Genomic DNA, 27,871 nt, shown 5'->3' with positions numbered 1-27,871 from the left:
GTTCTACACTGCCAAAAGGCATTCACGCACAGTCATAAAAGTATTACTGAAAACCATCTGAGAATCTTGATGAGTTTTATGCATAAAATTGCCTCATATTTTGAGTTGTTATTAGCAGTTTGCAGAAGAGGGAATCGAAATGCAACTTCATTAACAGAATGGCAGATGAATGTGACAAAGCCTGGAAAAAATCTCAGATTGCAGACTTGGATCTCCAAGTTAAACATCTACTATAGATAACTGTATGAATACAGAATCTATTTTCACTAAAATATCCATGCGTGAGATTGTAGTATGGATTTGCAGTTGCTATTACCAGCAAGAAACGTGAAATATTCAAAAAAATATGCAAAACAGAGAAAAACTCCTCTTTCTTCCTCTTCATCCACTTATTTCTGATATAGCTAGATGCTTGTATTCTGTGGCCATACTTTGGCATTCATCAGAGAAATTGCACAGTTGGCTTTCCATACTACATGAGAATTGATGAACTATGTTCTGAAGCAGGAGTAAATCCATGCCTTCTTCGTCCTGAAAAAAACCTGCTCATTCAAATTGCTGCGTATGTTATATAATGCAGAAACTAAAACCTCTCCAGGATTGTTTTTTAATGCATTTTTACATGCAGGAATCATGTTATGAAACAACACATTTGGCTCAAAAATGGTGAAATTTGCAAGCAAATTTAATGTTTTCATTTTAAAAGTACCTTTTAAACATCCATTAATAAGCACTCTGGTGTTTGCAGAACAGATCATAAGTATTTGTCATTGTACACTAAGGAAAGTAATTTCTTACTTGCTTTCCACAATATAGGAGGCTTTGGGATTTTTTTAAAGACTTTGTAACGTTGTTGTTATACTTAAGGTTGTTTTTTCCACGTGCTGTTCAGGTTCTTAGGCATATTACCTTGATTTTATTGTGATGATCATAGAAGTGAATTCTTAATAACCACTGCATTTGAAATGATGGTCTGATTGGCATTTAACCAATTGTAACCAATCAAATTTCATTATCAGAAGTGCAGGACAATGTAGAGTAAGTCTTAGCATGAAGAAAAGAAATGTGAAGAAAAAAAATCATTGTCTATTTATATTTATGATAAAAAATAAGGCTGGAAGTAGTCTTGGGAAGCCTCTCTGGCCTAAGGAAGTAAAAGCTATACCTATTTATAGGTATATATGTATATTATTGTATATATGTATATCATTCCTGGTAGATTATGTCTTGTTCATTTAGGTTTTTTTGAACATAATTAAAAGAAACAAAAATATATCAGGAGTACTTAGGCTGAAGAGAGAATGGCATAGCAGTATATAGTTGAAAGTAAAGCAAAAGCCTGTCTTTTCCATCTTGGTTAAACTGTCCCATGCTGCATTATGCATGTGGTAGTCTTTAATAGAATAACTTGTTATAGGGGCCTCTGCTGTGGTAGGTACTTTGGAATAGAAATGAATGAGACTTAGTGTTTTAAGACTTTTTTTGTAAACCCAGGAGAAATGGATTCAATTTCTTTCCCAGGCTTATACTTTCTAGCACCTAGCACTACAAAACGTAATAGTGTACATTTGTATGGTTTCAAATTTACTACTTCCTGTGTTCTAAAGATTGCAATTTAAAAATAGATTTTAAAAAATGTTCTTGTAAGAAGGAAATTCAAACAAGATGTTTTTCTTGGAAATTCAGGCAGGACTCCAGAGCCTGATTATTGCACTGTAGCTATTCTTCCCCAGGCTTTTTAGGCTTCTGACCCCCATTAATATGATACAACTGCCCTTGATGCTGAAGTTGTGGATCCTTCAGCAGCCTGCCAGGCAGACAGTCAGAGAGATGGGTGGATTTCTGACAGTGCATTTAGGTCTTGATGCATCTGCATTTAGTCAGAAAAGTCCCAACCAGCTCTAGGAATAACATACTTTGGGCAAATCATCACTGTCTTGAGACTTATCCCTTAAAACTGTGCAGAAATGTTAGCACCATATTGAGGTGTGTCATCTGTAAAGGGTTGTATTTTTCATTGCCTGATGAAGAGTAGAGTCAATAAAGAATTTGGGGGGGGTTAGGTCCTCATGCCTAGATACAACCAGTCTTGGCTGCAAGCCAGCTCTAGTCTGTAAGTAGTGCATCTTTGTGTTAGGAAGGCATCATGTCTCTGCAGATTTCCCATGTTTCTCATCTGGTTTGCAGTAGAGTCAAAATAGAAACATGATCTCCTGCTCTTACCAGTAAACATGATGCTAGACCTATGAGGAGGTAGACCATTTTCAATGACAATATTCAAACTGTATTGTTGGGTAAAAGAAAGCTGCACTACCTCTATTTCCAACATTCCCATCTAGAACACAGAGAACATGTAGTTATATTGTAGTGGGTCAACCCTGGCTGGCTGCCAGATGCCCACCAAGCTGCTCTCTCACTCCCCCTCCTCAGCAAGACAGGGGGAGAAGATACAATGAAAAGCTCATGGGTGAAGATAAGGACAGGGAGATCGCTCATGAATTACTTAAACAGGCAAAACAGACTTGACTTGGGATAACTAGTAACAGAGTGGGATAGTGAGAAAGAAAAACAAAACTGAAAACACCTTCCCCCTACCCCTTCCTTCTTCCCAGGCTCAACTTCACTCCCAGCTCTTCCCTGGAGCAGCGCAGGGGGACACGGAATGGGGGTTGCAGTCAGTTCATAATGTGTTGTCTCTGCCACTCCTTCCTCCTCATGTTCTTCCCCTGCTCCATCATGGGGTCTCTCTCTCTGTAGACAGTCCTTCACGAACTTCTCCAACGTGGGTCCTTCCCACACGCTGCAGTCCTCCACGGACTGCTCCAGCGTGGGTCCCTTCCACGGGCTGCAGTCCTTCAGGCACAGACTGCTCCAGCGTGGGTCCCCCGTGGGGTCACAAGTCCTGCCAGAAAACCTGCTCCAGCGTGGGCTCCTCTCTCCACAGGGCCACAGGTCCTGCCAGGAGCCTGCTCTAGTGCGGGCTTCCCACGGGGTCACAGCCTCCTTTGGGCATCCCCCTGCTTTGCCGTGGGGTCCTCCCCAGGCTGCAGGTGGAGATCTGCTCCACCGTGGACCTCCCTGGGCTGGCAGGGGGACAGCCTGCCTCACCGTGGTCTTCCCCACAGGCTGCAGGGGAATCTCTGCTCCGGCGCCTGGAGCACCTCCTCCCCCTCCTTCTTCACTGACCTGGGGGTCTGCAGGGCTGTTTCTCCCACGTTTTTTTCCTGACTCATCCCTGTCACACACTGCTGTGGAGCATTTTTATTGTACCTTAAATGTGTTTTCACAGAGGCGCTACCAACCTTGCTGATGGGCTCAGCTTCGGCCAGCAGCAGGTCTGTCCTGGAGCTGGCTGGAACTGGCTCTGTTTAACACTGGGGCAGCTGCTGGTATTTTCTCACAGAAACTACCTCTGCCACACCCCTCACCACCAAAACCTTGCCATGTAAACCCAATACATATATAAAGAAATATTGAGGCATCAAGGAACTGTTAGCAAATAAGCAAGTTTAAGATAATCCTAAGTAACTGTTTATCACTTGCTTTGTGTCTCTTCTTTCTTTTTTGGTTTGTTTTTTTTATTATTATTATTGGGACTAGTAGTATTAAGGTTCCTGGTTTTTAAGCACATCTATTTACTTTATCACTCACTCAAACTCCTAATCCTTCCAGTCTGCTCTTCAGGAAAGTACTGGGATGTTGCTAAATCAGTACTAATATGCCATTAGAGAAGTACATAGCTGGTGGATGTCTAGATTGTTTCTTTTTTTCCATTATTTTTTCCCACTTAAAAACTTTCTGTAAAAATAATAGCAGATACAATTACTTAACTCATACCTATTGTGTTTGGGCATATTAGTACTTCCTTTCCCTTTGGGCTTGGTGTAATAGCCCATCTGCTCTCCACAAGGTTGTTAACACTGGAGTGGACTCCAGGTATCAGCTGAGATAAAAAGGCTTCTGCTCATCTACATGGAATGTAGGTCAGATCTCCTGGGCTTTGTGAATATGTATCACCCTGTAAGATTACATGACTTCTGCGGTTCCTGACCTCTCCTGAGAATAGCATACATTTAGTGACAGCACAAAAATCATGACATTAATTTATAGATTGAATTTGGAGTATTGACAGAAGATGTATGGCTGGCTGAGCCTAGGGAGAGTTCAATGAATAACATGATAATTTACTGCTCCAAACCTGAAACACCCAATCTATTTTTCATTCTCTGTCACTCTTCAGCTTGCATTACATTTGGCTACTTACAGTGGGTAAGGTATATAGGAGTGCTAGCAGGTTAACTGTTTCAAGCCTTTTGAAACACTTTTCTCACTGAACGAAGACAAGCGGAGAAGAATAGCATGCGTAAGTGAGCACGATAAGTTTTGTGTGCTACTAATGTGTACTTAACCATCTATTCAGCATGGGATATTCTACTTCATGTACAGTCTAGGAATGAGAATTTTGGACAAATTTGTGCACGTTAAAAAACAAAACAAAACAACAACAAAAACCCCAACAAAGATAAATATTTGGTGTTCCCTGTCATCTCCCTTCATAACATTTTGAGAGGTTGCTAGAAGCCCACTGCCAGTATGAATGTTGCTATTAGCATTAACCCAGCCCAGTGGGCTGTTGAACAATCAGAATGGCAATTGCAGTCAGGGTGATTGGTAAACTTGGATGCAAATTATACATTCGCATTTCACTGCTGGCTAGCAGTGAGAACTAAAGCAATTCTTAACACTGAACCACACGTGGGACTACTACAGGTACATAGTGATAGGCAAAGACAAAGTTTTATGTGACTTCTGACCACATGCTCTTGTGAGATTTTCTAGAGTTGTCCCAGCTTCCATACCTGCAGAACAAAGTTACTTAATGCACTGTCACAGCCCATTCAGGTTTTTTAATGTCATTGGCAATATTTCATGGGAAAACATATTGAACTATGGCTTAACTTTAAGAACGTAAGTAAACAAGTTTTAGGCAGAAATAACTCTAAATTTCAATAATTCAAATTGTTCACTTTTCCTGTGTACTTGAAAAGACTACCACATCTGTAATTTATTATGTCCTCCAACTAAAAGTAGAAAATGTGCTTCCTTCAGAAAAGTACAAGAAGCTTTCCAGTCAGTAATTATGACCTCATAACCTCTGAGAGCAACACACAAAACAATCTCTTACCTGGAGAAGTATCCAGTCCTTTTGTGAATTTTATACAATACCACATTTGTCTTTTAAAATATCAACTTATTCCAAGTAGTTATGCATTGTTTTTTAACAGTAGTCTTATCAGGACTGTATTTTCAGAGTAGTCTAGCGTTACTGAGACTGGCCTCTAGTTTTTGAGATTTAACTGGAGTAGTTCATTAATCCCCAAAAATAGGGTTCCAGTTACAAACATGCAACAGTTTCTTTCATATAATGGTCAAGATTCCCAGATCTCAGGTAGATATGAAAATGAATCACAAATACACCAATTAGCAGAGATTTCAGTTTCTAAATAATGTGTTCCCAGACAACTGAGATTCCCCGATTTAAAGTAATAGATGATCCTGGGATGAAGTTCCAAGCAAGTCAGCATTAAATCTCTCAGAGAGAGGACTCGGCCTTTTCCCTGGTAAATAAATGAGAATTTTTTTCCTGAATGAATTTTACTGTGTGAGTAGTTCCTCTGTCAGTTTGGGATGTTCAGCCTTAAATTCTCTGGAGATCCTACACTAAATCTTTTCTTTTTTATTTATTTCAAATAAGGAAATTCAGTCTAAGGCCAGGAAGCAAATTGTGCTTCAGATGTCCAAAGAAGCTTGATTTAAAAAAAAAAAATAGCTTTATCAGTCACAATCAGTGTACCTCTTATTGTAGTTTTAAAGTAGCATGGTTTTAAGAAGTGGCCCGAAGTACACCACTCTTCTTCAAATCAATATGACATTAATTGCAATTCAGTCTTTTCTATATGAAGATTGCACTGAAACAGGAAAATGTGAACATATTTTCTGTAACTGCAGTTCAGGTACAGACATACAATGATTTTATAACCTATACAGAGAAATGAACCTTTTAGCTCTAAAAAGCTTTCTTTTTTCTAATTTCTCTCCTAAAGCATGGGTGCTTTTAAAGTTTTGTTTTAAGCGATACCAACTACTTCCAGCTGCTACTATATCTGCCTTGCAAGTTAATCTGAGGTTAAAACTGAAGTTAATCAGTGGAAAAAACACGAGAGGGAAGCTGTTGACTGCACATTGCATTTCAGTTTTTAAATAGTCATGTGGTTAAATCTGTTTTTCAATTTTAATTGGTTTTGAAAATTATAAAATAGTGTATTAATGTGAAAATAAGGCAAATAAGGTGTTAATGATGGCAAATATATTAATTTTCTCCCTCTTGCTGAAACAGCTACCATTGTTATGAAAATTTTATATAAAAATATAGAAAATTTATATTCTTATTTGGGAACTTTTTTACATTTTTGCCTTAGTTTCAGTTTTTATCAGTTTGTAGATGTTTCAGAAAACAGAATAAACATCATATTAGGTTTAAATTTTGCAGGTGTTTGGCAGATCAAAATTGCAATGCTGTTTAATAGGTTTTGATGACCACCCAGTGTGACAGTTCACTACGTCCTTTCAAACAAATTTTGGATTGCTTCATATTAGATGGGTTTATTTTTTTTTCTTAATTCAAATTGACTGATCACTCGTTTTAATTCTTCTACATGCCATGGTGAAGACAGAATCAACAATTCTGTTCACGTAAGTAATGTAAATACTTCCAAACTGTATTAATACTTTTATTCTAACAGTGCATCCATATAGTGTTCTGGCATGTGTTAGGAGCTTAAGCTTCATATTTAGTAAAATTCATATAATATGTCTTCTGATGTCTTATGAAGATTTGAGCCTTACTTTGACATGAAAGCTGCATATTAATTAGAATAATGAGGAATCTTGATTTGCTTCTAAATGATGGAAATCTGGAGCCATTTACTTTCTGGAAAGCTGTACATTTTGAAAATGTGGGACATTTCTTTGTTTTTCCATTTTTGTATTTGTATCTGGACTTAATTTTGCAATGAATTTTTTGAAAACTGCAGCGGCATAAAGTTACTAGCAACTCTTATGAGACTATCACTTTATTGGGTAGCATTAAGGAATGATTAGCCTGCATGTTTATGATCATGTAAGGTAGAGTTGAAAAACTAATCTCAAATTCCTTGTTTGTTTTTAACACCAAGCCTTTCCTTAAAAATGTGTGTAGTTCTAAAGCTAAAATACAGACATAATATTGTTATTTTTCTATTAATGAAATCATAAAACCTGGTCCATTATGAAGCATCGTTTGTTTCTAAACTAGACATAATTAAAAATAATCCCAAATTTAGGAGAAAAAAGTAAGCCTATTGGCTAACAGAAAAATTAAGCAAGCTTAGAATCAGTGAAGTGGAAAAGGGAACAAAGTCTGTCAGCAAGGTGATCATTTAATCATCTTCCAAATAAGAACAATGGCTCACTAATATATATTATCTCCATTTGAACAAACGGGAAGTACTTTGTAAAGTGTCTCCCAAAGATAGCTCTTCGGACTGCTGTTGGAAAACTGTCAACTCCATTTCAAAATGGTACTTGCTCAGTGACAGTATGAATTTGCCTGTTTCTTTATAAAGTTCTTCATTGGCCAAACCTCTCAGCATTTCATTTCAATTTCAAGGGGAAAAAATCAATCCTGTAACTGAAGTTTATATTCCATAAATAAAACATGAAGTCAATATTACAGCTGTTTTTTCTGCCTAGATTGTGTTATGGATAATTTTGACTGGACCTAGAAATTGAAATAATCAAATTAGAGAATTTGCTGTGGGCATATAAAATGAATATAGCTAATAAATGTAAAATGAAAGAACATTTGAATGTGCTAATGGGCAATCCTCTAGATAATTAAGCTAACCTATCTAGGAGAGACAGGTCTTTTTAGCTATGTTCCTATAAACATTAATCCACTAAGAATGACAAAATGTCTTACTGGGTAGTTTCTGCTTTATATTCTAAACATCAACAATCTTACCATGGTAAGTTTGCTTGAATGTGCAAGGAGGTTAGCCCAAACTTTGCTATAGCTTACAATCACCTCACTGAAAAACGGAGAAGTGAATTAAATAGGGTGTGTGACATTTATCTCCTCTGTTCTCTCTAGTGATGGGAAATGAATTAATTCAGGAAACTCAAAAAGCCAATGTAATTTCAAAATGTTTTTGCTCAGTGACAGTGTGAATCTTTTCCAAGCGTAGCACAACGTCCGTGACATCTATGTGATTCAGGAAGCAGTGCTCCCAGCATATGTCACTAGATATAGCAGCACTCTCCCATTAATAAATGCTGTCCCTGCGGCTGTTACTCATCAGCAATAAAGTACAAATCAGCATTATTCAGATACATAACTTCTCTATATCTCTATATTATGTTTGTCTAACAATATTTCTAGTGTGTGCTGAGTAGAACTAGTTTTCTTCCCATATTGCATTTCATACTGACAGTTATACTTTTTGCTGAGAAGTATTTATTATTTATCTGCAGAAATATGACTTAGATGAAAATGTCGTTTACTGTGGTTAAGGACCAACTGAAAAGAAATTCTAAATATCCTATGTGTCATTAACTAGTCCTTCAAATGCAATGCCCTGCTATGCATTTCTTGATACCTGGAGATTTCCTCAGATTCATATCCTATCAAAAATTGCCATTTTAGTTAAAATGTAGACATGAGTGTAATAAAAATTAATAGCGTAAGACAACAATCTAAGTGAAAAGGTTTAATATCTTAATTTCTAAGGGATTATTCTTAAAATCTATGATCACATAGTACTAGAAACTAGAAGTAGAAACAAGCTGGAAGAGTTGTATGCCTCTGCGCGTGATTATGTTAAACTACTTTATAGGCAGTTTGTATCTGCATGCATGCTAAATTAAGAAAATAGTGGTAGCCCATTAATTATGTGGTTTTAAATAATTTTAATTTTGTAAGGTTGTCGTATCTATAATTTTAGTTTCCTTTGTGAATCTAACACATGACAGCATGTAAAAAAAATTATATGTATGCTGATGAAGATTATTATGAATATTGAAATAAATATTGTCTTTAGTGGGTGTCTTGAAGAAAAACTACAGATTTATAACTCTAAGTAGTATATATGTAAAAATCTTCATTCAAATTTGATTTTTGTACCTATAAGCATTACACATGTATTTGTCAATATAAACCTTGGGCTTCATGAGTGGTCAAATCAAGGGAGTGAAAAATGCCAATTTTTCTGATACAAACAGAAAAGGTCCCTCTCTTTCTAGCTCAGTAAGGCACTACTCCAAGATTTCATTATCCTTTGTATAACAAGTTTCTTTCATTTGTGCTTCAATCTACTATGTTACACTACTGGTTTTGGGCATGGAAACTGATTCATTAATTATAAAAGTTATAATGATTCTATGCAAAGGCATATGTTAGGGTTTATTATGAAAATGTAAAAAATAATGAGTATCTGCCAGCCCTCATCTGACTCAGGAAAAAGGAGAGAATTATGCATTTAGTTGCTTTTTGTGATCTGGCTGCTATTATGTTCTCATTGTAGACCTTGATATCAAATTCATTTGTTTATGAGTAAGTCAGTAAACCCCTGGTTACCCTCACATATCACAAAATCAAGAGGTCTTTTTTTTTTTTTTTGCATTTTTTAAGGCAGCAGAGCTTAGGAGTAGGCCACAGTTCCCAAGCAGAAGGAAGAGTAAAATTCAAATCAGCCATTTCCTCATTTAAAAGCATTAACGCAGAAAATAAGAAAAAACATATGGCAGCATATATATTGTACTTTTGCCCGTTTGTTGAGTGTGCTGATGGTGCTAGATAACTCCTTTTTAAATGATGGTGATCAGTTTTCTCATCCCTACTGTTAATAACTCATTTCTGTTTATAACTGGTTTTCCAGCTTGTTCTGTCCATTAAAAGATACCAGCCAGGGAGAACCTGGATTTGAATTTAGCTTAGGTCATGCGAGATCCCAAAGAGGACTTTTGCCTGGAGTCCAAGCAAGGAACGCGGAAGGAGACCGGTCTTTGCTAGTGTGTGAATCAAACTCTTCCATAAAGGAAAGGACGTCTATCCCCTGCCCTCTAGTACTCCGGGTGTTTATAAATCAGTTCACAAGTAAGCTGGAACTGGGCAGTTGATCACCAGTGTGCATAAATTACCGCTTCGTCTTCAGATACTGTTTTTCACTGTAATCAGCACCCCTGATTTACAATCCTAAATCCTAACCTTTCTGTGCAGGTCTCACTTTATATTGTTCAAAATACTACATTTAAACATTCTTAATACTTTTATGATGAGTTGTTTACCCTTAAATAAGGATGAAAGATATGAAATAAAACAATCTTTCATCAGGGAGTCTCCAGTTAACATGGCCTTAAGCCATCATTCAGCAGAGTTCTTGAAGTTTCAAATGATTTAATCTTGGTTTGTTCTGTAAGATTGCATTCATCAAGTCTTATTCTGATTTTCTTGGAAGAAAAATGACACATAATTGAGGTTGATCTATTTGCTGTTTTTCTGGTTCAGCAAAGGACGTAGTTTTGCTGTGCTGTATCTTAGAAGAGTTCCACTGAAATTAAAAAAAAAAAAAAGAAAAAAAATCCTATTAACTTAATGAAAGTTGGGATTCTGGGTTTCAGCTTTAAGCAGACTGCCTCTTCTCAGGCAGCCGTATGTAACTCTTACTTAAGATCATGTTGGTAGGGGTATCAGTGGTGTACATCAAAAACCAGGAATCTAAAACGGCATAACTTGGATACAATTTTATTTTAGGAGAATAATATTTATAGGAGATTTTGCCTCGTTGGAAAGTGTCTATTTTCATAGACATTCAAAGAATGTCTATTTTCATAAAACATTTTTTGAAATAAAATTTAGGCGCATCAAATGTAGGGACCTGTTTAATGCTGAGAATAAAAGATACAAGGAAAGTGTAAAATGAGAGTAAGAAATGTGAAGAATTAATAATAAAAAAGAATTCTCTTGGGTTTAATTTCTGTAGATATGAAATTTGAGGAAGACATTTCTCATTATATTTCCTTAGGTACTAACTCTAGACTATGCAACTTTTAAGGCTTGGGTTTTTTTCTTTTTTGCAGTAGTACCACATTAAAACCCACCAAGAATAAAGCAAAAGACACACCAAGTCATCTCTAGCTAATACTTAGTTCTGTCTGGGAGTAAAATTTTATGCAACTGAAAATCAGGTAGAACAGATACCACGGTGTTACGATCTTACAGATTAGTTCAGTCAGAAGTCGTCTGCAATTGCTTTGAATCGGTTTCTTTGCACTTCCAATGACATAAAATCCTGATTGTTAGCTCTAATAGTAGCAAAGACTCAGAGCTTTACAACACTAGTTTTATGGTTTGGGGAAAAATGCTGTATTTCTTGGACAGTGGAAGCACAGAAAGACAAAAATTAGTCTTTCAGGGGGGTGGTTGTTATTTTGAAAGTGGCATATAGCACCGTTCAGGAAAGGTTTCCTAGTCTCAGTAAAATCAGAAGAGGGCAACACTAATACTGCCCTCTGTGCTCAACCAAAATGGGACAGTGTTTAATAAATCTATTCAAAGCTGGAAGTCTTGCTTTAGTCAGCTATGTTTAGGCAAAAGGGAGCCAAAGGGAAGAAGGGGATATTCCAAAGACTTCCTAGTCTGCTAGTCATTGTCTGCTCCTACTGATTTGACGCAGAAGGTGTTCAGATGGCTGGAGTGAAAGTCATGTGGTCAAAGGCATAAGAGCAATGAAGCATATACTGGCAATGGTGCATATTTTTTCTCCCATGTATTGAAACTAGTCCTTATCACCTTGATTTTGTATAGGAAAATAATACCTTTAGAATTATTTACCTTATCTAACAGTATTTCTGATCTTCAAGTAGCAAGATTTGTCGGTAGTTCAAAGATAAGACTGAATATTTAACATATTAAAAAAAAAAAGTGCAATGAACCTTAGAATATGTACTAGTTTATTTCGGGTATTGGTCCTCTTACTAGACTGTAACTTAAACACTTGACAATGGGAGAAAGGCATACTTCAGATTTACACAGAAGGTATTAAATTTCCCATGCATTCAAGAAAAGGCCCTATAACTTTTCCACGAGGAATAAAAGTACTATGGGAGTAGACTAAATCTGAAATACTACGCAGTTTTAAGCCAGAAAAATGCTATTGCTGACTGTCAGTCATGGGGTAGCTGCATAAGTTGATGTGATAGCGTCCTCCGTGTGTTATGTTACTGGCGACAGACCCTTTTTGGACACTTGACTGAAGGTGTTTGTGTCATTCCCAGTACAGACAAGCTGCCTGAGGTTATTTTACTTTCATGCCATTGTCATTTAATGTTAATAAGTGTTGGAACAGGTATGGATTGACAGTCCTGGGGAACTGTCTAATTCCCATGCCAGATTCTCGTAACTGGCCCATTAGTTTCAGACAAAATGTAAATGTTTCTTCCATGTTCAGGCAGGTTTTCATAATTATTACTTTGCACTTGAAAGAAAGTTTGAATTGAGAATGAAAGTTTGCTAGGGATATTTTTGAGTAATGATGCTCTATCAGCTTACTGTTGATCTGTTGGACATACTAATGCTTGATAAACATTTATGGTATAATGACAGTCTCTAGTCCCTAGCGTGAAGAATACACTATCTGTAAGGATACTTATAAATCTACCCTCAAGGGTACCCACCAAATAGCATTTTCTTCATGGAATGGCATCATTCATTTCTGTAGGACTAATCACTGAGTAAAGTGATACTCACTTTTTTTAATAGCAGAAGTTGCCATTTACCTAAATAAAAAAAGAAAACAAATGTCCTATAGTTACATTAGCTCTAGTCTTGAGCAAAGGAAACCACTTTCTTGTAGATTAACTGTTTTTCTTCATTTTCCCATACATTCTCCATTTTTTAAACAAGTCAAGTAAGTTCTGTTTCTGTATGAGAACTACATTCTCAAGAATTTCAGATGGGAAACTTTGTTTCCTACTGCTTTCACTTTGGTAAGGGACTGCTAGTCAGCGTGGCGGGGCATTTCTTTTAGCGTTTGGATGAAGGGTGTTCTTTCACTGCAATTTTGCACTGGAAAGGAGGAGCAATGAGAGTGGGTGTTATGTGCAGGAAAAGTCTGTTTTAGGGAAATAGTTTAATGGACAGTAACATCAATATGATAGATCTTTTTAAATACCGTTATTGCCTTCAAATGCATTCACTTAACATTGTACATGCTTATATAATAGACAGGATAGTAGACGGTCTAGTAGCTGAGTGCTGATTATTCAAGCTGACACTTTTGATCAGACTTGCAGAAACGAAAGGGGTATTGTCAGGAAAATATCAGTTTTCATCTGCCTCGATAACTACAGGGATACACAGCTGGCTATTTGCAAACACAGGTACATGCACAAATAAAAATTATCAGAGACCTGTTTGTGATGTACCTTGCAGCACCTCCAGATAAGTGTGGATGATTTTTGGCAGAAATATCAGTTTTAATTTTATTACAGCTAATAAATGTCTTTTGGTAATTATTGTAATTAACTGTGCTATCCTTATGCCAACACAAGTTTAAAATAGCAAGTGATGGGAAAATAAAAGTTTCTTTGTGTATAATACTTAGGCTGTATCTTTCCTCAGTTAAAAAAGGACGTTGGCAAAATATACCAAGTTAAAGTTAGAGAACAGCATGTGTTCATGTTCTGTAATTATTCATTTAGCTTGATTGCTGTGTTATTCAGTATTTCCTTAAGCAAAAAAATTTATAATGCTCAAATTGTACAGAGAAAAGTGGGTACGTCATTAAACTGATGGTATATTAAAAAATATGCATACATTTTAATAGCTGGAAATAGTTAAAAATTAAGGGTCTTATGGTATTAAAAGAAAAAAGTGGCAACGACAAGACATTTTTGAGGAACTTGACTCTCTGACTTTTTTTCCAAAGAATATAGTCAGATTTCTTTTAGAATATTTTGTCACAGCCTGAAGATAGAGCATTTTCAGTAAATTAATGAAATTTAACAGTGTATGTGGTTTTCTTTCATTACTTTTTCTTTGCCTTTTTGTTTCAGTGTTTTACACTTATGTAATAACAGGAGACTACTCCAGGTGAAAGATTCAAAAGTCACAGTTCAAGAAAAATGCAAAAAAGTTTCCTTAGAGGTAGCATTAGTTGGAACACAAGCAAAAATCCTATGTATGAGTCCCATATCTTATAAAATAGCTTCAAATATAATAGGTCAGTAAAAAAATAATGTTAATAACCAAATTGCTTTCAGAGTTGCAGCCCACTATCTCTATTACTATCTAATTGAAAGCAAGTTTTTCTCTACATACAGACTAATTTTCTGTTCTTTTACACTAAATAGAACTTACGTCCCCTTCATGCTTCCTATCATTTAATAAAAAATTGCCTAATTCATGCATACCCAGTGTTGATGAGTAATACATGTTATTACACAAAATAAGCACTACCCATACGTTCCTCTGAGCAAAGATAAGAAATAGCCACATTGCTTTGCATTTGTATGTTGTTTGAGTGTGTAATGTGCTCTAGTAAAAGTGCCCTAAGTAATGGAGACACTGTTAGACAACATATTTAAAATATTTATAAAATAAAATTATGTTTGAATCATCAAAGGATTATATATATCCTGATAAACAATAGAGGTTTTTAAAGTTTTATTGATCTTGATAAGAAATTACGTGCCTGCAGGCAGTAGTGTTATTTGCTAGTAAAAAAAAAATGAAATTAAGTTGCTGCATATATTGTATGTGGCACAGTATAATAGCATATCAATCCTGTGGGAATTCTATCATATTTTTTCCTATTAACTTCTAATTAAGGCTGGATGATTTTTAGAAGAGATAAATTGGCACATGTGGCTTTTCTGCACCATCTTTTTTTCCTTGTATAGAATATCAGGTCTAAGTCCTACTAACCCAAGCAGGAAAGATTCTCCAGTTTCATTCAGAGTAAGAATATTCAGTTGGATTTGGACATCTTACAGAAGTAGTTTAGGGGGAAGAAGAGTCAAACAATTTATGCAGAAAATTTATGCATTTCATTCAGAAATGAAGAAACTAACATTTTAGGCTTATACACTTTGACATCAGGGAAGGCTCAAAAAGTAAGTGAGGTTTTTTGATTTGCACAAGGACAATGTTTGTTACCCCCCTCTAATATTGCATACGTGTTATTTCCAACTTAAATCCTTGGTCACATCACTTTATGTGGGCTGCGTGAGAAGGGGAAGAGACAAACTTCCTCGTCTTTGTTTTTAAACGTCAAGGGTTGCATATAAATTGAGCCATTTTTTTACGAATGCAATTATTTGCTGCTGCTAGCGATGGAAGGGATCTCCGGGAACAGAGGGCACTGCTTTGCAGAGCAGGAGATGGTGTTACTGAAGGAGACAAAGCTGAACTGAGCAGGAGGGGTCACCTCTTCGAGGCTTTATCTCAGGCTAGCAGCATTCGAGTACGCTGGCAGCTCGTTGTGGTGGGTGATGACAGGCTCCTGGGGGATTGTGCAAGGTGAGCACAGGAGGTAAATGTGAAAGAATGTGAAGTTAGCAGGATTCAGAAGATATTTGGGTTAGTCCCCACACAAAATGCTTCCTAAGTCAGGAGTCTGAAAACAATCCCGCCTCTAGCCCTGGAGATCTAGAGGCTCTCTAAGGACAGTGAAGTGAAATATCTCTATATCTCTGCCCCACCACCTCCTCCCTGTCGAATAGGTTGTGTAGCGTGAACTGTTTTAAACCATAAGTAGCAGAAGAGCTCTTTCACTCTTACAAATTTATATTTATAACACCATTTGCCAATATTATTTCATCATCATCATTATTATATCAACAAACCCATTTATCATCCTGTGGTATCACCTATTTGCAACGCACAACTTCAGTGGTTGGACTAGGTAGAGCACCAGTTTAACCACCTGGGAACTGAAGTAGAAATGACACAGAACCTCAGGCGTGACCTAGAAGCTCAGTTAAACTGCAGGAAAATACTGCCAATAACCAGGTGTGTGTATTTTCAGATAACAAGTTTACAGATTTGTTCCCAGTAATATTTCTTATGCAATAAACAGTGCCTAATTAAGGTCTCCCATCTCTTTGCATTTTATCTCACCTCATGACATTTGTATAGCAGCATTTTATAATTGAATAACAGTAAAGATGAAAATGCAAGTATTTGGATTTTATTTATAGCTGTGAAAGCTTGCTTTGCAATTTATCATTCAGTCCAAGAATTCAGTTATCTTAAAAGGAAACTAAATTTTGCAATGACAAGTACCAGTTATGACTAAAAACTCAGCATTTACCACCAATAAATCTAATCTACACGCATTAAAGAGAAGAATTTTGCTGACAGTTTTTTATGACTTGGTTTTGCTGTAATATTTCATCTGTTTCAATATATGCATATAATTAAAATAAAGAAGTAACAGTAGTATCTCAGTTTTGTGACGTGGTAGCTGTCATGCTTAAAGATTGCTACTGTGACTGATGCATTTATGTACTATAAATTCTAATAAATAAATTTTAAAAATCATAAATAATATTTGTTATCCAGAAACACAAAGCATACTATAGACCTTTTACAAAAGAATGGTGAACTGCTTTATAGATGCACAGGGTGAAAGGAGAAAGATGGCTTTGGCTTTGAAAGGTAATTCACCTGCTTCTAAAGAAGATTTCGCATGTCTGTCAAGGAAAAGGTTGAAGGCAATCCCTTGCAAGTAAGCAATAGCTATCAGGATGCATTAGGTAAAACTAACTCACACAGTACCCTCATACCCTTGACCTTCCAAACACATTTGTAGATAATGTTGATGCTTCTGACAGGAGACACAAATCCTCACAGTTCTGTGGGAAGATATTTCAGTTCTGCATTGAAATTGTATTTCCTGTAGCATTAAGTCGATCATTTTTGTAAGATACAAATTTTGAGTTATACAGCAATACAATGCATGTTATAGCCTATGCTTTGCAAAATATAGCCATGATCTTGTAATGCTCACAGTAAGATAAGTTTCTTCTGTGTGGCAGTTCGAGAATGGTCTGATCTGGGTCTAATCATCAACGTCTGGCAGTGAAGCAGCAGCAGCTTAAATTAAACTGCCAGAGTCAAACACTCTGAAAGGCAGTTTCTGGATCCAAACTTTCAAGATCTAGGTGTTCCTGTAATAGAGAAAGGCAAGTAGATTGAGGCGATGAAAACAAAGACGCTCACAAGAAACAGCTTCCTAGAACAATGCTTTTGTTTGCTTGTTTGTTTCCCAAAAAATCTACTGGAAATGTGGTGTGAGGATACGTATAAATAGAAGTGTTGTTTTTACATGAGTACTGTTTTGAATATATATTGATGTTAAGCTGGATTTATGGAAATGCCAATATGTTTTCCTTTCTCCTTAGATATTGGTAAAATTAGAAAGGTTAGTTTAGTGTTTGTTTACCATCATCTCATTCTACATTTCCAGAATGTAGCCTTTCAGTCTGGGTGCAGGCACAATGAAAGAAAGTAATAAAATCCAGATTTTGTAAAATACATAAAATGTTATATCCTGACCACACTTGAGGAAAAATTACAGGCTTTGCATAGAGCTATGAATTCTGTCAGCATATATATTGTTCTATGATACGGTTTAGGCAGGCAAGAAATTGTGAGAGGGAAGGGAGGGAAACATGGGAGCACTGGACTAGATTTGCACTGTCTCCATTGCGCTACCAGCCTTTCTGCACCGATTCCCCCCGAGTTTATCTGTAGCTGGAAGCAGATGTTGGGCGACTCAGTGGGAACCTTCCCTTGATGGGGTGTTTGACTTACCCATGTGCTGGTGCACTTCCCCCACCCCTTCTGCGTGCTGCCGGAATATGGCAGCATGTCTTGTGGTCCACTTTTATCATCTCCCTGGCATGCAGCCCTCTCCAAGGGAAGGTATGATTTATAAGGCATGGCTCTGGTTCAGCAGACCTCACAAATATCCAGGGAAGTGGCAAAGGCTGAAGGAGAGGAAGGGAAAACAGGAGGAAAATTTCTTCATGCATGAGCAGATGATGAATTTTGGAGGTAGGCTTTTAAACAAATTTATCTTACTCCTTTTAAAAGCCCTAAGGTTTTATTGCTGTCCAGAGATATACCTATTCTCTCCTTACTTCCATCAAGGAGGCTGTATCTGTAGAAGTGTTAAGGAACAGTATGCTGTCACCTCAATATTTTCTTCTTACATACAAAGTTAAATGTCATCTGGATGTTCCTGACAGAATGTTCGGTCTTTTACCACCAGAAGCTGAGGATATTACGAGAAGACCAACTTTGGGGATCTGTGTCCTGAGACGAAGACTGCAAAAAAAATCAAGAAGGGTTAAGGGAAACCCCTTTGCTTACAGTGCTCTGAAGAAGCCCCCCCAAACTGTTTGTGTCCTTGTGACAACAGCAGCGTTTGGCTCTCAAAAATCCCCAAACGGAGGCTATCATTGGAACTGTCTGCCTGGGAACTTGGTCAGCTGATAGCCAAAATAACTCAGGAACAATCTGTTCCTGGATTATTCAGGGCCCTGAACAAAAGAGGGTATCCGAAGGTTCCTGGAGCCCTGGAATTGCATGCCTGTCTCCCTTTCTTGTCCAGCAAATGTTTTTGTCACTAGAGATCTATGCCTAGCCAGGCGAGGATTTGAGGACTGTACCAATTAGGCATGGAAAGATTTTTCTTGGATATAAACTTTCAGTAATTACAATGAGTCATCATCACTAGATGCTTCAGGGCTTGCATGCAGTATTTTTCTCTTTCCAAATTTCAGCACTACGTTGCAGAGATGGTCACAAAACTATTTTCCAGATGTCCCCAAAAATAGGAATGAAAAAGCTGTGGCAGTTTAATAGAGACATTTCTAGGTGACTGGAGTCACCCACTCCTAAAGATGATCAGATACAGACTGTGACAATGGATGCTCAGCGCGTCCCTGGTGCCAAGCCTGCTCTCCAGGCAGCTTCCCTTAGGTGAAGCCTATTCTGTAATAAAAGACAGCTAGCCTCGTTGCATAATTTTTATTAGTTGTGGTTTCACACTGTGTGAACGCCAACTTGCCATGTTGTTTGTGTGACCAATGCCAGAGATTTCGTGATGTTAAGTTTGGGAAGTGGATAGGATGAGGCTGGGTGCGGAGGGGGGGCTGTCGTGGTGTCTCAGGGGGTTATGCCTTGGGGAGGTTCTGTCTTGGTAGATTGGCAGATAAGGAGCTCTCAGATGCACGTCAATGGGATGCAATGGAGGACTCAGAAAAGACTAGGAGGTTTGGAATTTTCACAGAAACGTTCCAGCTAATGCCCAAATTGCTCTGAGACCAAAAGAAGGTAAACAGAGCTGAAGAAATTAATTATTCAGACTAACTTGACACGCATAGCCATTCAGTACAGCAGAGAAGGAAGTTTTGCATTTGAAGGTCTTTTTGTTACTGTTTTTTCCTTTGCTCCTAGAAAAATACTCTAGAACCTTTAGAAACAGAAATTGCTTTAATAGTTCAGATTCACCTAAAGAGCAGTAAAGAATATTTCAGATATTATACCTAATGTTTTTCTAAATTGCATTTTTTCTTTCAAGAAGGCCTGCTAGAAATATACTGCCTTGAAAACTCACTACTTTCTCTTTTTTGTTAACTCCACCTCCTATCCCCAAATTTGAAAATGGAAGATGCAGTCCTAATAGTGTAAACCCTTTTAGAAGTTCATAAATCAAGGCAAAGAAATTCGAGTGGAACTTTACGCTAATAACTCATGTTTCAACACAAGCATATTGTCATAAAGCAGGTCAGTAAGAAGGTATTGATTTAACTTCATACTTTTTTGAGTAAAATGTTAACACGAACAATTTTTTTTTTTTCTGTTTTTCCAGAACTAGAGGCAGAGGAATGGTGCAAACATCTTTGCATGGAGTGTCTAGGAACCAGGCTCAATGATATAAGTCTTGGGGAACCAGATTTGCTTGCTGCTGGAGTCCAGAGAGAACAAAATGGTAAGTAATTTTGTAATTGTGCCTACATCAGTTCTTAGGTGATGTCCCATTTTATCTTCGCATGTGTTTGTTGTTGTGAGGATTTTTACTATTAGCTAGAAGAACGTCATTAATAACTAAACATTGGATGTGCTTTTGAGGCTTAATCCTATTTTTCCTGCAAATAAAGATGATTAAATCCCATGCCAAATACCACACGTAGAGTGACTTCATGTCTTCATTGTGTTCACATTTTCCTGTCATGGGAAACGATGACTATGATCCTTCTGGTTCTGGAAACAATGGCCTCTGTGCAGAGGAATAAAATAGCAGCTGTTGTTCCACAGCCTTTGAAAGACAGCAGTGAACATATCAACACCACTTTGGACTGCAAAACACATATTTGCTTTAAACTCATACCTGTCTTAAATAATGAAGTCAAGGTCATCTAAATGTCAAATACAGGTGAAAAGGGCAATGTCAGATGCTAGTCAGCACTAAGCCTGAGCTTCTAAGTCTTCATCTAAAGGCTATTTGGAACAGAACTTTAGATTAGACACATGCACAGGAAGGATGCTAGTGGATGGAATATGCAATAACAAAAGAAAATCTGTGATTATCCTGTCATTTAATTCCTATTAATGAACATGAGGGCAACACAAAATGCACTCATTTATTCCTCCCTAAATTACAGCTCTCAATGATTATTACTGTCTTGATGCTTTTATAAGATCCAGTAGCTTTTAACAAAGTAATAAAACAAACTGCCTCAATGGTCATAAAATATCAAGCCAACTATCATTATAAACAAAATTACATAATTAAATTTTAGAATGAAGAACACTATATTGATTATATTCTATTAGTTTCATAGAAGAGTCCAGACGTCTCTGAACCTAATAACACAAATAATACAGAAATCTTTAAGAAATTTTGTTCAAAAATCAGACATGTTCAAGTGCGATTTAAAAGAAGTTCAACTGTTTGTGAAGTTGTTTGCCTGCTGTGAGATGCAGGATTTAATTTGTAGTCTCAAACTACTTAACAAATGGAGAGCTACTAATGTTGTAGGAAAGTGATAATGATCAGACACCACTCAAAGCATCCTATCTGCTCTGTGCTTGTAGGCTATAGGTATAAAACTCCTATGCATGCTATTGAAGAGAGAATAATGTGAGCAGGTGGTGCTCCTTCACAAATGCGAAAGGGAATAAATCTTGTCAAAAGCCTGTGACGTGCGCAGAAAAGTGGCTTGAAATTCCTCGAGTTCTTTCTGCAGCGAATTTATGTACTGTCCAGCAGCTTTCGGACATAGATGGCAAATATTACATTTCATCTTGTTCTTGAAAGAGATCCAGTTACACACACATGACCTCCAGAAGACAGAGATTAGTCCTGTTCTGTGAGCTAGTCTTGATTCAATTGCCTTAGCCTAGAAATTAATTGCAGTGCTACCAACCAGCATATATGAACATAATTAGCATCTTTATTGTTCTTAGTAAATAAATGAAAGGAAACAAAGAGGCAAAGCATGTATTTGTTGTATAAGTCACATGAATAAGAATGCATGGAGGGTATCATTAGCCATATCCTTTTAAACCAAGTGGCTGAATACATATAATCCAATATTTGACGAGCATGCTCTGCTAAATCATTAGTTACAGTATCTCAGACAAGTAATTCTGATACCTATCCACTTCCTTCTCTCATCCCCTTGATGCACAACTCTGCATTTTAATAAGCACGTTTGAAATTCAAAGTTGTCCTGTTCAGAAGCAAAGCAAATTCTGGTTTGGGGGTCTTTTAATCCACTTGGAAAGAGGGAAGACTACAGAGATTCTTACTATTGGTATGAGGTCTAGCATTTTGTTCATGTAGCTGGGCTGTGAGAACCTGCAGTTGCACTCGAATTTCTTTAGCAGATTCCTTCAGTAAAATCAGGTGAGTGGAACTGTGACTTCAGTTTATACTAGTTATCTTATTCTGCAAACGTGTCAATGCCATTCCCCACGTGACAGTTTTATGGAAAAGGTGACGAATCGGAGGATGGAGTCATTTGGTGAGCTGTGATAAAAAATTCAAATTTGAAATTTATTTTGTTGTACATTTTCCCTAGATTGTGGCTTTTAAAGGCATGCTATCAAAAATTGTAGGTCAAAAGATACCTAAAAACCTTTAAAAAAGACTACTGAGCTTTTGTTGACCTGAATCTGAAAGGTCAAAGTTAATTTTCCAATTTGAAATTCATGAAAAATGACTATATGTATGAAATGTCTAAAATCTTGCTCATTGTGAAAATGGCAGCTGTGTCACTCTCAGGGTCATTTTATTTTTTGTGTGTTAAATAAAAACTGTACACTGATATAGTACCTTTGAATGCCATTATTTCAAAACATTGCAAGTATGTCAACTTCATAGAATTCCTCTTGAATTAGTTGATGTATTAATATTTACTTGAAACAGAAATGTGAGAATACAGTTTGTAAAACCTGTAATAGGCTCATAAAGCCTCAGCATCTAGTTTCATGCAGGTTCTGTTGCCTGAACCATACAAGGGCTTTCTTTCAGGTCACTGAACAAAAGATGTCTCTTAGTATCTGACCAAGACCACAGATTGCATTGTCATAAAGACTACAGTGCCAGTGGTTTTTCAGTTTTAGCTATATATATATAAAAAATTATTTTTACATGTTAAGGGCTAGAAGCAATTGAATAATGGTGTTATACTCTTAATATCTCTATGGTATGACAGAGTGTTAATACTATTAATCCCAAAAGAACAGATGTATTAACCATCAATCCCATCTCATTCCATTGTCTTTTTTCAAATAGTTACTTTGCCCTAAAGATTTTCTGAAATGTTCAAAATTTGATAAAGATACTTCCTTGATCATAAAAGAACTAGCCTAACAAGGGCTTTTTTTTTCACGATCTGCTTTACGTTTTCCTAGCAATAGTATTTTTAATACTCTATGTTCTTCATCTGTCCAACTACTTGCCCATTCCGGTCTTTGAAGGTCATTTGCATGATGTATGTCATGTACTTGTACGGGTATTCACTGAAGGGATCAGATAAATTAGCTGTCTCTTGAAAAAACAGTAAGTTTTCTGTTGTGAAGGTTTGTGTTTCAGTCCCGCTATATGAGCACCATAGCCAGTACCTTCAATTTGCAACATTTGTAATAATTTTTTTAATTGTCATTGTATATGCCCTGGGACCATAAAATTTGCTACATGCTACTTATATTTTTTTATACCCAAGGACTCACATTTCCGAAAATACTTGGCAAAGAAAGTATGTGTGTTTTCTATGATTTGTCTGATATTCTTTTTGTTACATCTAAGCCTGTTTATCCTCCTACTTTCAATCTTGTGGTTCTCCTGAGATGAGCTTTTGATTTCAGAAGGGAAGATACCTGAGTCTCTGTGACACAAATGCAACAATAGGGTTTGCAAAACAGTTTGTTCCAAAGGCTGGCAAAATTGCTGTTTGGTATGCAAATGTCATGGCTGAAAGGCCATACATTCATAAGGCATTTCTGTCACATGAGGATAAAAATTTACAGTAGCGCAGCAATCTGACAGAGGTGTTCTTTTATAGTTCTGAGTTGTTCAGTAAGTGCTAGCGAGATCTATTTTATTGTAGTTGCACTGTTGCTTGACCCTCCAGCACCAAGCAATTCTGCGGTGGTGACAGCTAACAAAGCCAAACTATGGATCTGCACTGCTTATAGCAGAGACCTCTGGCTATTGAGCCTTGTAGGAAGAATAGAGAAGACATCTAAGCAATTCTTGTGCGAAGCACATCAGTAACAGAAAGCTTCTCACTGGATTTCATCTCTCTTATTACTTTCAAGAAGTATTACTGCAAGTCTTACTGTGTCAACTCCACTGCGGAAAATGACCCTTAGGTGGTTTTCTTTTTACATTTAAGGTTCACAACTAATGGCTGCTTAGTTTGCAATGATACACAGATTCCAATAAAAGTGAGATTTGAAATGAAGCTTCTGTTACTCTCCAACCATTTTACCTTCTCTCCCCTGCAAATCTAAGTGATTTGTTTATGTTCCTCAGCCCTATAGCAGCAACCCTGTTTCTGTTTAAATTTCTTTTTACACCAAACATAGTCTCTTACTGTTTATGAATGTCCAATTAAATTATTTGATAAAGAATGAAAATACAGTATTAAATCAAAATCAGTAAAGGCTACATGATCCTATTCAGATAACAAATTTAGTATAATGGCAGTGGAGCTGTATATACAATGATAAGACAAATAATAATACACAGTTATAACTCCAGGAAAGAAAATCTGAAGTTGGCTGGAGCTGGTAACACTGTTGACAAGTAGTCTTCTAAGCAGTATCCTGGGATACTTACACACACATTCCATATTCCTTAGGTTTCTCAAGCTGCTGCTAGGGAAAGAAATCGTGAAAGTAGAGTGCTATCTTCATTTGGAAGAAGTGGAAACTTCCTTTCCAGCTCTCAGTGCATTTGGAAGCATTTGTATTACACCTCAAGGCATAATAACCAAAAAAAAAATCTTTTTTAAATATTTTTTACCTGCCTGGCTGTCATCATATCTAGATTTTGTCCATGCTCATGATTTTTTTTCAAAATATCACTGTTTCCAATGTGTCACTGTATTTTCATTGCTTATAGAAGGCAGTAATTAGAAAGAAGTTATCCAGAGGGACAGTATACAATGACAGACTAAGATTACTGTGAAAAAGAAACCAGAATATTCAAGGCAATATTTGTTAAAAAAGCATTATGTGTAGACAGTGCTGCTAATCCATTCTTTAAGAGGAGGTACTTCCCTTTGGTGAAGACTCTATTCCTATGTATTTTGAAATCTAATTAATAACACTAAAACAGCTGACTACTTGTATTAAATCATATTCTATTAAACTTCACTTGTAAACCTGATGTAAACAGTGAAGAAAATAGGCAAATGTAAAAATGCAAATTTTTACACTGAAGAAAAGGCCTGATCCATCTTTTGCTGCTGTAGCTGATTTATTGTTAGGTGTCATGCCTGTGATGTCAATATGATGCTTTTCTATTATATGTTACTGGTGCTTTGGCTTTTTTTTTTTTTAAATGCATTATGAAGCTAATTTTGATTTTAGAAGTCTGGAAGAGTTTGAAAGATAATTGGTTTTTTACTTTTACTCCCTGCCTAATATATAAATTAATATCTCATAAAATTGCTTCCTTTGTGAATTTCTTCCTCTTTTTCATAACATTTGTTTTACCTTCCTTTTTTATTTGAAAACATTCCACAGTACAGCGATCTTGCCTCCTGGATTTTAATTGCTAGAAACTCATTAATTTCTGTTAGTAAAAATGTAGCTTTTCATAGTGAACAACGTCCTTGAATCCTCAGAAGAGGATTGTGAGTTATTTCTTTATGCTACATATTGAGATTATGAACTACAGCCAAAGCATAGAGACTTTGTGATTACGTTCACAGAGCTGACTTGGTTTAGGGCATTTTCTAGGGGCTGTAGAATCTCTCTTTGTGATTTACTACATAAAAGCATTTTGCATGTTTTTTATGGATCTTCTGTTATCCTTAATCCATTTTTATACTTCGTTATTTTTTAAAAAATAAACCAAACATAGCCAGCTTTATTCAGAAAAGAAAGGTGTTTACAGTTTTAATGGCTGGTTAATCTCGTGAGATTTCAGATTCTTCTCTACCTTACTACTTACCAGTGAAACAATCTAAAATAATTTATTTATGGTAGCTTTTATATTTTCATTGAGATGTTAGTAAACATTTCCATACATTTTTAATGGAAGCAAGGCAGAATAATTATAACCAAAGGGATAAAATTAATTCTGGAGTCCTGGTTCCTCACTGTGTAAAACTGGAGAGAATCATTCTGTCATGTGAATGGACACAAAATGCTGTGTCTTCAAGACTTAAAGCTCTCTTTCCACCTGAAAATTAGCTACAGATGGTCAGCAGCAGAAGTCTCATAGATGGAGAAGGATTGTCTTCTAGATAGAAGCTGAATGTTTGCTTTTAAAGCCCTTTCTTATATAAAACCCACCAACCTGACTGCCTCCTTCCATAAGTGGTTTTTCTCTTCTCATTAAAGCTGAAATGAAACAGAGATCCGGATTGCAAAATTACAATGTCATCTGGTCAGTTTTCCAACTGGGATGATGGAGGCGAAGGAATCCAGGGATAAAATGGCAGAACCAGGGTCATGGGGCCCCAGTCATTTTGCTTCCCCAGTACAGCTGGACTTTGAGCTGAAAGGCTGAGAGCATTTCAGAGTTGCTGCCAAGTCTCCGTCTCAGTCAATGTGCTCATTTTAACAAAGACTCTTACACTCCTGTGCTCTGGAAAACATCATTAAAGGTCATATTCTTGCCAAAGCCCAAAAGCTAAACACCTTTACATGCACAAAGTGTATGATGAAGCATTGCTCTGCTTATTCAAGGAGATGGGAAAGAGCAGTTATGTTGAAAAGAGTGGAATAATAAGTGTAGCAATTTATCAGCATTTTTTTCTCATCCTGGCTCCCCCATTCCCTGAACTTTGCTCTCACCAGTTATAGAGGAGGGAGGAGGAGAGTGATGGTAAATGCTGAGGAATTGCACCTGCTCAGTCTCATCCTTGTCTTGTCCAACAGGATAGCATCTACTTGTTTGATTTCTTCCATCTCCATATTTTCTGGGTCCCTCATTAACTTCTATTTACTTAATCTTACTACCCAATGAACTGTTATTATCTCATCCCACTCATATGCAGATGGTGTCTGATCCACAGAGAAGCTAAATATCCCATTCAATGTGACTCAGAAGATCTGGTGACAGAATTCAGCTGCGATTCCCAAATCTAGCCTATGAATGTTTGTTCTTGCCTGGATGAGGTTAAGGGCATAACTTGCCTCTAAAAACTGAATGATTGTATTACCATTACCTAGATACCTGTTCAAATATTTTCTGAAATGCAAAAATTGAACCCTGCATTTTAATTCCTAAAATCATTTAATAGTATCCACACCTTTCCATGTCCTCAGTCTTCCACTGCTCAAAAGTATTAGTTTTTGTTTCAAAAGCAAATATATCCATCCTCAAGCTTCTCCAGCACATACGTTTGTACACTTGCTTTTCTTATTGATTTGAGTGAGTTCCAAGGGTGCTACATTTTGCCCTGCAGCTGATGTTCAGTTTAATCAGACATACTTTCTTTAATCCGTGACACCACACCTTAGACACTGACCTCCTGTGCGAAGTCAGCAAATGTCTCCTGACAGTTTGAGGATACTGTATGTCCTGAATACCCTTCATGCAATAATATCCTCAAACACTTCAGAGAAGTTGAGCATTTCATGAGTATCCTGGTAACTTCTAAACCAGGTTGAAATAGGCTGTGCCTTCAATACAACAGTTTAAGGTTTCCTTCAGAAATTAATTGTACCTTTCCATTTTCTCTGCTGTCTGAGGCACTCTGTCAATGAAAACAGGGACAGGGAAAGATTTCCATTCTCATATAGTAGCCCCATCCTCACAAGACACATTGTGTGATTTCAGGTAATATACAAGACAGCCGGCTGATACGTCAGTCATCTGCATCTTTCTTTCAAAGAGGGGAGCTAAGTAACAATAAGTAACAGCATGACAATGCAAAACTGGAGTCTAATATATGATTAAAGCTCCTAGGCATTTTTGCATGACCATCACAATGACATATGGATACTGAAAAAGGGCATATGTGTGTACATATATATTTTAAGAAGATAATTCCATCGCAAAATATAAGTCATCTT

General features: G+C 36.8%; 1 protein-coding gene across 2 annotated transcripts in view; it reads left to right on the top strand.

The window, feature by feature from the left end:
• Positions 1-27,871, top strand: part of DOK6 (docking protein 6) — a 264,826-nt gene that overhangs the window by 137,470 nt on the left and 99,485 nt on the right. For both annotated transcript variants that reach the window (XM_069778881.1, XM_069778882.1), the window contains exon 4: positions 19,980-20,099. In XM_069778881.1, the coding sequence (XP_069634982.1) occupies positions 19,980-20,099 (120 nt within the window). The remainder of the gene's footprint in view (positions 1-19,979; positions 20,100-27,871) is intronic.

The sequence above is a fragment of the Haliaeetus albicilla genome, chromosome 3 (genome assembly GCF_947461875.1).
Source record: "Haliaeetus albicilla chromosome 3, bHalAlb1.1, whole genome shotgun sequence".
Lineage (NCBI taxonomy): Eukaryota > Metazoa > Chordata > Aves > Accipitriformes > Accipitridae > Haliaeetus > Haliaeetus albicilla.
This window is presented reverse-complemented; position numbering and strand designations above follow the sequence as displayed.